Below are 13,810 nucleotides of genomic sequence, written 5' to 3'. Positions count from 1 at the left end.
CAAATTGCTTATCTTCAAACACATTGTTATGGCTGCAGGAGTCAGCGGCCTTCTAGTTTGCAGGTATACTCCTATTTACTGCCACCTATTGGCGGCTTCATGCTAGTTACCTAAGGGGAGGTGCATAGTTTCAATAAATTGTGGGTGATTGTATGCCTCACTACTACTAGGGTTTTAGTCATCATGTAATCAGTTTTATAGGTTATGTAGTTGTAACTAATAACTAAGTAGTGTACCTCTTCTCTGAGAGTTTTTGGCTAAAGACTTTGTTGAACCTGTGTATTGGATAAGTCTTGGATGCCACATAAAAGAGAAGAAGTGATTTTTCTATGTTTTGTATGAAACTTGTATTTTATGTAGTTTTATTTTTCTCAATAAACAACCAGATATGTTTTATACCTTCTGGCTAGATTTATTTGGAGAACAAGATAAGGACATTGCATTCTTTAAATCTCTCTAACGCTGATGTGTATTTTTGGTATGGAATGTACTCAGAGATCCACTCTGCCTAACATAAACATATTAACAGAAAACATTAATATGCAGTACTTGAACTGACTCAACTGGACAGGCTATTCGCATCTCTAAGTTTTAACTAGAAATTATTACTTTACATATTACTTTAAAAGACATGGCATTAAATATTCATTCAGGATGGTAACCCAGCCAAAAAATCTATTGTATTCTCTCTTATTCAGGAAGCTACTTATGCCAGAAAGAAACAAAACAGGAATATGACTAAACCATTTTTTCAAGTTTAAGATAAGGCAGTAAGGTTTTCACAAAAATCAAGTCCCTCATCCATAAAAGAAAACAAAAACTTACTTTCCATGCAACAGTGGATCAAAAGGAGGATGCTGAGCTCCATACACATGTTGAATACTAAAAAGAAAAATAGAGAAATAACATTCAGTTCAATTACAGCAAGTCCTTAATACTTGGAAGTCACACAATTTGTGGCATATTCAATAATAACTCTATAGTGTATTTCATAATACAGTTTTCATAATTATACCCATCACAGCGTATGTGAAAGAATCCTAACAACTTTCAAAATATGGAGATGGTTATATAATTCATTACTGGAGCTTCACAGTAATCTCAATCTCATCCCCAACTCCAAGACGACAAAGAAAGCAAGGAGCTGGAAGCGTGATACAACTGCCTCCTTTCTCGCAGAGGGGCAAAGCAGCAACTTTGGAATTCTGAGCTTGACTGCTGATTAGCCAAAACTCTTACTGCCTCACTTTCTCACAGAACAGAATAGGGTGACTCCTGCTACTGCACACTAATTAGAGTTACCAGATATGGGTGCAAAAAGCTGGACAATCACTAGATGGCAACAAAGAATTCAGGTATACAATATTCCTTTGCTGCTATCTAGTGAACAGATTTTTGCATTCCAGATCTGGCAACTCTAAATATTGACTGAAAGAAGGAGGAGGAGAAGGGGAAGGGGAACAAGAACTACAACCTGGCTATCTCACCTTCCATGGAGGTACTTACTGCTATCCAGTTCTAAATGGAGGAAGAGACCCTGCTGGCCAAACTTTTAAGTTGGTTAAAAAGACCATCCAAAAACTATACTGTTTGATGTCTATAACTACTACACAATAGTACATGATACTAATACACCTTTTGGCTAAGATTAGGCTGTCTACAACCTTTAGAAAGCCTTAAAGAACTGGTTGTATTCCTGGTCATGGGAGTCAGAATGTTAGCCTGAACCCATGAGATGTTGTGATTCTTTATTATCATTTTTGTGTTGTTTGCAGTAGCCCTTAGGTATTTGTATTATGAATCTATTGATGTGTACATTGTTGTCTGATAGATATTTTGTTGTTGTTGCTATGCACCGTTAGCCACCCAGAGTCACTATGGCAAGACGGGCAACCATCAAACAATAAGTAACTAGGATCTTATATATTGGCTTGAATTTTAACTTTATGTATACAGGTTTAATAGAAAGGGCTCTTTTAGCTTTTGGCAATCCATTATTTTGGAATCCTTGGGAATTATGTGAAAATGGAAACTGTACACAGATGGAAAGGAGATTTGAAGGAAATAAATCATTTCCATATGTGAGCAGATATTTTACAATCCACTCCATTGACTAGAATAGAATATTTAATTTATTTAAATTTATTATAGCCACACAACTCCAATGGACTCTGAGCAGTGTATAAAACCAAAAAAATCAATTAAAAGAGAGAACCTAAAACCATACAGACAGCCCAGACTAAAATGATATAAAAATTACACAAATCAAACAAACAAAACAGGCCCCCCCAAAATACAACAATACATTAACTCCAGGCCTGGGACCAAAATAGATGTACTTTTCTACTCAACCACTCACTTACTAAAGTTATCGTTTGTTTCACAGAATAGCAACAGAACTGAAAAAATGCCCCCCAAAGCTAGTTTACTTTTGATGGAGACTTAAGAATTAACAGCACTTAGAGCATTTAAAATATTTTGTATCAGTAGTTTCAATAATCCTTCCAAAAGTCCTCTGAAATAAACTACCGTTAATATCCATATGCTTATTATGGGAAGACTTAAGTTAAAAGTAAATTTACAACTATGCAAGATTTGAAGTAAAAGCTTTCTAATGCTCACCAAACCTTCTTACTCAGTATAACTGCTCCCATAAGTGCTAATAAATTATGTTATCTGGAGCGCAAAATACCATTATTAATGAGAAAATAAAACTAGTGTGAAATTTGATTCACCAAAAGATAATCCTGATTCACCCTCACTTTGAAATGCAGTAACTGAATACTGTAATCGAAATACAGTATACATTACAGGAAAGGACATACTGTACTCTTTAATAGAACAATAATCTATTTAATTTTCCATTTTATCATAATCAAATGGTTATTCCACTGAAAACCACATACAATATACATCTTTTTAAAACTAAATGTCAAAAATTAATAGTTAACAAAACCTTTATATTTATACTATACCAAAAGAGGCAAAACACATTCCATTGTTACTGATAAACCTTATATTTATTAAAATGCTTTCAGACACAACAAAGTTGTTGAAGTTATTCTGGCAGATGTTATCATCATTTAATGGAGGAGTTTCAGCTACTCTGGAAGGCATCATACTAACAAGGTTCAATTACCAAGCTTTTATATTCCACATCCAAGTCCATTTTCCATCTCAAATCTTCATCTCAACTTGCCATGATTACATTTAGAAATAGCATATTCTATCTGATGTAACACTCATTCTTCATATCCAAAATAAAGACCAAGTGAAGCAAATCATCCAGATTTATAGTAGTCCAATGACCTGTTCTGTTACTGCTGCTTTTCCACATTTATGATATTTCCAACTAAGCTTATTCCTTCTGAAACATCAAATATAGCTATTATGAAAACCCACAACACAACCTAGAGTTCCAGGTTGTGATATTTTAGGTGTGACTTCCTAACGCTAACTAGAAATAGCACTTTACCATCTTACTCAACTGATATAACTTCCTAGCAAAGATTTAACACCTAGAATGGTATACAGTTATTAAGGCCTGACTAACAAAGGTAAAGAAATATTATTTTGACTCAAGCTTAACTCCTGGTGATTACATGGTGGAATCCAGCTTTCTTGGCAAAAAAAATATTTTTCCAAAATAATATAAGGAAATTATTTACCACTGACTTCTTCAGGAATATTTTTCTTACTTTCCTGTAGCCCTGGATTACCTAATGGTCTCCCATTTAATTACTAAAAAGATCCAAGCTTGCTTAGTTTTTCCTGAGATCACTCAAAGTTAGTTATGCATTGCCAACTACTGTGACAAAGTCTAATATATATTATACTATATATTATTATTTTAGTGAGATATGTACATGATAATTATGAAATACCTGTGCATCTGTATTAGTTTCTTAACAGTAGCCTATGTTTCCAGATTTGAAAACTGTAAGTATGATTTAGGTCTATAATCTGCCAGTTATTTTAAGAAGCTCCTCCATGGACTTAATATAAAAAAAAACTTTAATTATTACCACCAAAAAAAAAAAAGCCCATTGAAACCTACAATTTTAGTTCTGTGGACAGGTCCAAAACTGATCTCACTGCAATACACAAAATAACCTGTTTTGATGAACAGGATAACAGTGTTTCTTAATAAAACTATTCACAATATAGTAAGCTGCAATTGCTTAACTATACTTAGATCTTCCACTGTATGTAAAGCTTGGTTATAATAACTATTACTTAATATTGTTCCTAGTAAATAAGTTTTTAATAGCTCCTCCCTCAAACCTGAGCTCCTTAAGTTCTATCCTAGCTAAATTCTGGTCTTGATCTTCTAGTATAACAGCTTTCTCTGTTGTTAACACTTTCTGTTGCCTTCAACATGAAGGGCAATTCGGTGTCCAGGTCTCTTGGCTAAAGTACCTTCCGATGAAATTGCCTTTAGAATCCTTTTAGTGCTCAGTTTCATCACTATCTTACAACACTGCTTTCCACAATTCATCCATTAATACTGGCCTCTAGATCTTTTTCCAATAAGACTGTCTCAAATTCAAAAGCTTACTGTTCTCTTACTCTGCCCCTTTCAACATTCCTTAACTGAGATTTTCCAAAAGGCCTGTCATTTTCCAGGTGACCTTCTCTAATTATGAAAGTGATATTAAAAAAAAATTGACCCAAAACTTTGGCCATTCATATTCCTTGAGGGTCTTCTAACATTGAATGCAAATTTATTTATTCCTAGCAATCCAAACTGTGCTTCAATACTGATTTTTAAATCTTTAGCCTGAAGTCTTCCACAGTAATCAAACAGTCCAGCAAAACTAGGCCTCTGACCTATTCTCCTACATTCCAGTTCCACTCAGAGGGCTTTCTGTGAGAAAACAATAGCCTTCTAATAATAATAGGTTCTGATTATTGCTTTTCCATCATAGATAAGGATGTGAGGGCATGATTTTTCACCTTAACAGAAAAAACTAAAGGGACAACATTCTACAAGCTATGTGATTTTTCAAACCCACCAAACCTACATGTTCTCCAAAGCTACCTAATTCATCTCTGCTTGTCTAATTTGTTTGTCTAGTCCAACATCATACAATTTGGTTGCCAATTAAACTTAAAGAGCCACCTTAACAGGCTTCCTTCGTGGAAATATGTATGAATGGGGTCCTTCCCTCCCCATAAAAAGGAAGACCAGTTCACACAGATGCAAAGCACCCTGGTGTCCTCTCAGATTAAATCCAAAGCACTCAATATTCTGAGGCTACAGAAAATGAAACAATGCCCCCCCCGCCTCAGAATTTAGGAATATTTTTCAGAATCCAACGTGGAAAACAAATAATTTATTCTTCAGTGACTGCTGCACCCTACTCTCCTCTCCTGTTTTAATCCTCTCAGTTCTATGCATGAGACGAACACAACCGTGGCCAAGGACCCATCTAATTTCCTGACAATACTTTCAGAAAATCTACCAACAGAAAATGATGACAACAGCTCCCAGCGTTGACACTGAGAAATGTCTTGCCTCTGAATGACTGTGTTAAACGTTATTTAACTAACACATTACTCTGACTTAAAGGCGACGGTTCGGTCCAAGAAGATCATCCAGTCTCGCCTCTGTTGCAAAATAAGCTACTGCTTCTACCACCCTCCCCAGTCCTCGTTTCTCGAGGCGAAACATCCGCAAAGTACTTCCAGCAAACCCAAGCACCACAGAACGGCCAGGCCAGTTCCGAAAAGCAACCGGCCTCGCCCGCAAGCCCCTTCTTCTACCAACCCACCCGATCCGTTTCCAAAGCCATCGCTTCGTCCTCCTGCGGAACCGAACACCTCGGGAAACGAGGAGGCAGAAAAGTAAACACGACACCATCGTGCCTCTGCTCAAAACGGAACGAGCACGTACTGAAACCCCGGGAGAAGCCCGCAGAGCCCGGCCACCTTACATGTCCCCCTTGGCCACCCCGCAACTTTTCGTTCGCTCACCTGCCCGGCACCCGAGACGCATTCCGCTTCCAGAACTGCTTCTTCCCCCCGTCGCTCGCCATCTTCCCGTCACCTCATAGCCCTTCTTCCCCACAGCGGGAGCCGCGAAAGGGCACAGAATCCAATCCCCAACCCCGACTGGCGGGTCCCAGTCTCTTCTCCAACCAGGCCGAGAGGTTCGGGGCTCACTCCATCCTAGCCCCCTTCCCTTCCCTCAGAGACCTGCGCGCTGCCATCTTGATACCCCAGAGCAATCCGTCTCCCCATTGGCTGTGAGCATCACCTGTCGCCTTTGCCCTATCACAAGTGAACATACTTCCGTGTAAGTTCACGGCAGCCCAATGAATATCAGCGAATCCTATTTGAGGAGAGTTGAAATTTCAACCAATCGGAGTCTCCCTCGGAGGCTTCGGTCATAAGGGAGGGTTTTCTCGGTCGCCGATTGGCTGCTGTAGCATTCCTTCCCGCCCCCACGCGGAGCGCTAGGCGCAAGTGCTGGTGGTGGAAAAGAAGAGACGCAAAAGCAGAACGACAGCAGTCACCGCCGCCCGGCAATTAATGGCACGCCCAGGACATCATAAGCTGGTCTGAACGCCGAAACATTGTTCTCAGAAGGCTGTGTTTAAATGGGGGGTGGTTTCACATCGTCTTGATTCATGAGGAAGTTCCTGAGCGGCGGTTGCATACATATCTATCTTTATTTTGGGCACAGAGCAATACAAAATAACTACAAGTCATTTCAGTCCTAACAATGAAACCTATGAGGTATTAAAAGAATACCTAAAGGTTCATTACTAGCCCAATGCAATAATACTAGAACACTAAAAAGCTTATACAAGGGTTCTTAATATTAAAACTGAGACAGTTAATCAAGAAGTGAAAATAGTATAAACAATGGAATAGTACAGTGTTTCTAAAAGTGCGGGCCTAGCACCCCTGAGGGTCCCCTAAGACCCTCTCGGGTCCTCAGAACCAAAATTATTTACCAGCCTATGTTAAAAAATAATACAATATTAAAATCCCATCAAACCATTGTGAGAAACAGTAGTGGCAGTCAATGCATCAATTTTAATTTTTAATATGGTAAATTATTGATAAATATAACCCATACAAACAAAAGCTCTTTTGGGGTCCTCCATAATTTTTAAAGTGGGAAGGGGTCCTGAGAGAAAAAGTTTTAAGAAATACTGGAACAGTATAATGGCAACCTTATTAAAATTTAACTCTAATAATACGAGTATGTAAAAATATAGGAAAAGTTCTCTTTTAATCTATTGATTTACAATCAAAGATAAGATACAATTAAATCATAACACCATAAAATATAAAGTGTACAATTAACATTCTTGGTTCATCTGTGTTATCTGCTGGCAGGCTTTCAAAGTAGCTGCACAGAACTTTGTAACTGCATCGGAAGCATGCTGGTTTGTAACTCAGTCATTCATAGATGACTGATTCTGGGTCAGGGTTTTGTGTGTAGCAGAGCAACGTTGTATCAATAGATAGATTATTTATTACAATCAATGACCAGTCCATAAAACACACTGCAGGCACTAATATTGATTAATTAATTAGGTAGATATATCAATAAAACTTCTGTACATCTTGCAGATAACATGACAAAGTCTGGCCGCACTTAGAGATAGAACCCTTTGAGTCCAAAAGTAAGAGTTGTAAAATAAAACCGATCAGAATGATCAAGGAATTTGGTTAGATGCGGGGTTAATATCTCACAGCAGGTGCCAGCATAAAACGAACCATATAATAAGACATGTTCGGTGGTTTCAGTTACTCCCGCTTTGCATGGACATAGTCCAGATTCAAAATTCACTCAGTACAAATGTATTGACTTGTATCAGAGAGGATAAATTCAACATATAGTTCATCAAATCTCCCTGAATATTTCCTTTTTATAGGTGTAACATCCTCCTGACAAGTATACACGGAGCACAATCATGCAGTTTTCATGGCTTTGTTTTTACTTCCCAGTCTTCGGATCTGTGATTTCCTGATGGTCTCCCATCCAGATACTAATCAGACCTGACCCTACTTAGCTTCTGAGCATAGACAAAGTCAGCTAATCTTGATCTTTGTACGAAAATGTAAGCATCAGAAGATTTATAAAGGAAAAGCAGGAATTTCTTATCCTTCGCTCTTAGCTGGCTTTCACAAAAGAGAAAGTGCGGGTCGATTTCCCCCCACCTTGTCTTGATTTCACTGGAAAAAAGTAAAAGTTTGCCCTATGCAGAGCCCTACAATGTTTACCTGGGATCCATCTAAAACCACTGACCAATCACAAATCACATCCAAATATCTGGCACTGCAACAGCACAAGAGTATGGCTCTAGGCATTGCCATACTCTGGGCTGGAGAATAATCTTCAGACGAAGACAGAAACCAAGATGAGACAATTAAGTAGTCAAACAGATAAATTCTAGTCCTAATAATAGTTGTCAGATGCATCTAGCATATGCAGGACTACTTGGAAGCAACTTATCATGTCTCTCCCTCCCAATTTTCCAAGGCAGAGCCATGGCATTCACTTGGACTAGATGGCCAAGCCTCTAATTCAAGGTCTGATCATAAGCACAAGGAATAGCTGATCTTCCTCATATGACTCTCCACTGGAATATGCATATCTGTATAATATTTTTCTGGGACAACGTAAAACTCCTACAAAAATTCAGGTCTCACGGATTTGCACATAATAAGACAAAAATCACAGATCCAGTTATTTGGGGGAACCACTATGATATAAAAATGGATTCGAGGCATAGGTCCTCATAGTGGATTCCACCTGAAACCACAGTCAAAAAGCATCACACCTGTCAAGAGCTATAACAATCACAGATCTAATTGTTTTTGCTTCCTCCATGACACAAAAACCTGGCTCTAAGGTACAGATAATTTTTCATAGAATTCGCCTGAACCTACTGTCAAATCTACATGGAATTATCTGTAACAGACACAAATCTTCTAGTGGGCAGCTGGTGAGCCATTTTGAACTTCCCCAGGTCAATGCTTTCAAGAATTGTGAGAAATGTAAAATGCTCTGCACCTCATAGTCATATGCTGAAGACTGTAGTACTGCACTGTTGTCCACTACCCAAAACCCATTGAGTTACCTGTTTATATCAGGGAATCACCGCACAGTCTTTGCCAGAAGTCCTCAATTCTGACAATTGATACGTTTCTGAATAGACAGGGAGAATATATCTGAATTTTGTACAACTTAGGTTAATTCTAATGACTTATTCTTCTGCCCTTCAAATAGAATATTCAGTTATTCTCATTCTATAAGTTCAGCATAATATTTACTGATCCTTCACGGTAGCAGATTTGCCCAGGTTATACGTGAGAAGAATTGCCTCAAGTAACTGAAGCCGGCAACTAAGTCAGTGTGAGTGACAAGGTCATGAAAAAATTGTTGCAGAGTCCTACGCAGATAAATTGAAATTGAATTCAGGGGGTGTCACTGTCTGGAAAAAAAGAAAAGAAAAAAGCGAACCATATTTGACAGTCAACAGTGATGATAAAAGAATAATACATAAATATTCATTTAGTATACTCAGGTTTGATGAAATACAGCATGCTTTGATTTATGGTGTCATGGGTGCTAGCAGGCTGTCATTTTATACTATTAACATGCAGACTTTAAAGTGGGTGGAGTATGTTGCTCTCGTGTTGGAGCTCTCTAATCATAAGTCATGACACACTAATTATAAGGACAAATATATTTGGAATGGTTGGCAGGCATGATTCAGGCAGAAGGGCACAGTGGTATTTCCTGTCTCTATACAAAATACGTTTTGATTTCACCACGCCTTATATTTGCTAAATCGCTTAACTGTAAGATCATTCCAATTTCTGCTTCAAAACCACATGAAATTGCACTACAAAATCAGGATCTTATATTCTGTTCTGTATAACCTGTAAAGTCCTTGTTTAGGGTCATATGCCATGATGTATTTATAACTTAGGGTCCACAGTTTTGGTTGGTTTTTCAGATCAACCTTTGATTGGAGAGGGATGTGTTTAGGAAGACATTCAAGAGGTGTGGCTTGCCCAGTGATTTGATAGAGGTACCGTGATGAAATTATGTTCAATGCATATGTAGAAGACAGAGTTTTACTCTAAAATTCCAGTTATTTTCCTGTCACTGACGCTTCTCCACCCTCTCTGAATAGCTTTTCAAGGAGAGAAAGAGTGATCAGGCTAAGATTCAGTACATCTGTGTATGAGTTAGAATTTGACCCTAAAACATAAAAGACATCAGTATATATTGAATTATTCACAATAATGCAGTATTTTTCAGGGGCAGATGTACTAATGTAAGTCGTGCGGTATTATTATCTATTCATCCAACAAACATCAGAGTCTTTAGAATGGATATTTTCTGATGATTTCGGTTCTAACCAAGAGCCTAGGTATTGTTGCAGCTCGTAGGAAGTTTCAGGGAAGGTGGTTTTTGATAATGTTTGCTTACATAAGCTGGTCTTGTGCTATCATGATGGTTCATTCTGTTTATTTTCAACAATTCCAGTTTTCATGGCCCAAATTTTGTTCTGATTTTCCTTTAGTATCATGTATATATATTTACCATGATTTAGATTTCCAGGCATTAATTTGATTTTCAGTTACTTCCTTACTGTGATCTTCTTTTGATTTTGTAGTCTTTAGTAGGTTTTTTTGTTTTTGTTTTTTTGCAGATGTTCACCAGTAACAATTCCTTACTGTGCCTGATATTATGCATTTCTCTTCTTCCACTGTTGCTTTACTTGGAGTAATCCCCTCCCATCTTATTTCTGGCAAAATAAAGCCTATCAACATCACTTCTTGGGTCAAAAATATAATTTGTGTAATGCATGTTCTTGTTTTCCTATCAAGTCCATCAAATTCCACTTGTGCCTGATCAATTATACCTGCAGTATGTTGAATAACTGGGAGTGTTCAAGTGCTTATGGATTATTGTTATTATTTCTTCGATGGACAAGTTGCCAACTCCATCCAGACTCACGGCAGCTTACAAACAAAGATTTAAAATGCCAATGGTATAACATAAGCATATAAAAATAAAATATCCATAGTAGAAATATAAAATTACTATCAACTAACTCAGTGATGGTGAACCTATGACATGCATTTTGGGTGACACGCCAGCATTCACCAACACCCAACAACAACTATTCTCTCTGTCTGAGTTACCAATGAAACTGAGTTTGTTTTACTCGTATTTCATTTTTGTAATTATTTGACACTTCTTTATATAATACATAGCACCACACATGATTAGACTGTATTTTTTTTTTTAAACAAATGAATATGTAAAGAATTGTTTCTCTTTTGTTCGGGGGTGGGTGGGATGATACACCAGCAGTCAAGTTAGGCATTTTCCAAATTTTTGACACATCGAGCCCAAAAGGTTTGTCATCACTGAACTGACTGGTATTAGTGGAAGGCAGGAATTATAATCTCTTTCCCACAACTGCAGCGGGACAATGTCAAGATGGTTCAATATAGCACAGTCTTTTGAAACGGTGACCGCACTATGCTAGAGGAACCTCCCTAGTGTGCAAATAGTCAGCTTCAGCTATGCTATTGGAGGCTGTTGCCTCTGAGTGGATGAGAAGTAAACAGAACAGAAGTCAAAATAATGGTACTCCTTTGGGATTTCTGAACTGTACACTATTTCATTCTGCTTCCCTCTGAAGTAAAGACTACAGAAGAAAAGAACCCATAAAGAAGGGCTGTCCTCCAGGCAAATGTCCATTAAGGTTCGGTGCTATTTTCCCTGTGCAATCAATTTGGACAATTAAAAATAAATGTCACTCAAGCACATAGCACCTCTCTTCTCTACATCTAACAGTAAGGTTGTTTTTTACAATCTGAAAGGAGCTCAATTTGTCTCCTTTCAGATTGTAACAGATCAGCTAAGATGGTTGCGTGACACTTTTGGTGGTACTCTTTGTGTTCCAATGCATGTTGAGAATACAAAAGAAGCAGACATTTACTTAAACTCTGGAGCACTTGTGTAAAAAGATGCTGGAAGACTCCACAGAAAGAAAGCAAAAGAAAGAAAGGCTCACAAATGAAAGGTTAGAGGAGTCAAGTGGCATGTGCATTCCTTCCCAAAAGCTCCATTTTTGGCCTTACTTGGGGGAAGCATCATCAAGCAAGAAATTGAACTTTTCTTTATTGCTTGCCTTAACCACAGACAGAGAAAGCTCAAACACTGTATTATAGAAAGGCGCAACTTCAGAGGAATTCAACTGATATATTCACAATTCAAGTGTAGAAAAAAGGGAAACAGGATCTCTATTAGAAACAAGCATTAAAATATATTCTAATATTCAACTATATCTTACAATAATTCCTAATTGGTCTCAGCAGATACATTATCAAATCTAGAAATTAAATACCATGCATTATCTTTTATATCACCCACACACACATTGAAAATAGAATGAATCACCTGGTTACAGCCCAAATTTATCCCCCCTACTTTTTATTCATACTTTAATTCTGTGTGAGAGAGAACATAAATAAGTGTAGAGACCAACAAGAAATAAAATCAGTTAACGCCGGGGGAGTTAGAGGCAGAGCTCCAGTCTGCTAGTACGCTATAATTTTTTTTTCATGCGTCAAAACAGTCTGAGTATCCTCAGACACTGAACAGCCTTTCAGTTGTGTGATGTAGAATAATGTCCAAATTGTAGGCAGACAATGGAAAACAAGAAGCAAGTGTTTCCGATCATCGTGCCTAGTTATTTAAAAACACAAAAAGTAACAATCAGATTGTGTTGTAGGATTCATTAGTAATCCTGGTTTCAAACAATTTAGCAAGTGTTTTAATATACCAGGAAGATGTGGGAGGAGCTTAAAAGGCATTATCATTTGCATACTCCATTTTAAGAAACAGTAACTCTTGCAATCCAAAAGCTAGAGCTGTTCTGTAATCTAGCATGTAAATTTTCCTGGTAAGGAAAATGAAATGACACCCATAAAATTCTGATTAGTTTATATCAGGTTGTCTTGCCATACAATGTGCCAAGATATTTCTTTTGAAATGGCAAGGAGGCCAGCATCTGTTTAGAAACTGTTTTAGTAATGGACAAAATTAGCTTTCTGTTCCACCAAAACATCCAAGTGGATTAAAGCCCTCAAAAGATCTGCAAATATTGTTTGCCGCTGTTCATGCTAGAAGCCTAGAGCAGATGAGGCCACATTTAAGCAGTCTAAGGGTTCTACTATAGAAGTCCTTAGCCCTTCCCCAACCAGCTTGGTATCCCTTGTCTATTGGTGCTCTTTAAGGCTTCATTCAAATAAAACAAAGACATGAATAAAGACTTTGGGGACTAGTAACCAGTCTTATTCCATCTGCTCCAAGCCTTCAGAGCTACAGAGTAGGGCTAACCATATATGGGCTGCAATACTCCAAATGACCACTAGATATAAGCGGAGTTTTCTACATTTCTTTGCTGTCATCTAGTGGTCTTCGCTATTTGGGCAGACCAGATATAGCAGCCCCGAAGAGAGAAGGGGTAGCAAAACCCAGGCTCTTGGGTTACCTACTCTGACGCTTCATCTGTGCTAAGTACTTTTTTAGCATGCCAAAGACAAAACCTGGTTTTTGCTTAGGGGTTTTGTTAGCCATATGTGTATATCCTTCCATCTGTACTCAGTATGAGCCTAGAAGCACTCCAGGCAAGAAGCCATGGTTGTAGCCCACATTCTAATCTGAATGGAAGTGCCCACTAAATCTATAAATGCTATTTTATTAAGATTCTTTCAAAGATTTTAGCTTCTCAGATAGGCAAACTCCCAGTAGTATGAG

At 37.9% G+C, this 13,810-nt stretch overlaps 1 protein-coding gene across 6 annotated transcripts in view; it reads right to left on the bottom strand.

The window, feature by feature from the left end:
- The window catches only part of TBC1D22A (TBC1 domain family member 22A), a 233,223-nt gene extending 226,973 nt beyond the window's left edge, over nucleotides 1-6,250 (bottom strand). For 5 of the 6 annotated variants that reach the window (XM_088141643.1, XM_088141642.1, XM_088141645.1 and 2 more), the window contains exons 1-2: nucleotides 5,977-6,249; nucleotides 826-882 (exon numbers count right to left, since the gene is read on the bottom strand). In XM_088141643.1, the coding sequence (XP_087997769.1) occupies nucleotides 826-882; nucleotides 5,977-6,038 (119 nt within the window). In that variant the 5' untranslated portion in view covers nucleotides 6,039-6,249. Of the gene's footprint in view, nucleotides 1-825; nucleotides 883-5,976 lie in introns of all 6 variants that reach the window. The other variant, XM_088141641.1, reaches the window with a different exon arrangement.
- Nucleotides 6,251-13,810: the final 7,560 nt, after the last annotated feature.

The sequence above is a fragment of the Python bivittatus genome, unplaced genomic scaffold (assembly GCF_059951505.1).
Source record: "Python bivittatus isolate LINGU-HERP-01145 unplaced genomic scaffold, Pbiv_v1 ctg000330_np1212, whole genome shotgun sequence".
In the NCBI taxonomy this organism is placed as follows: domain Eukaryota; kingdom Metazoa; phylum Chordata; class Lepidosauria; order Squamata; family Pythonidae; genus Python; species Python bivittatus.
The sequence above is the reverse complement of the archived record's forward strand: the minus strand, read 5'-3'. Positions and strand labels throughout refer to the sequence as shown.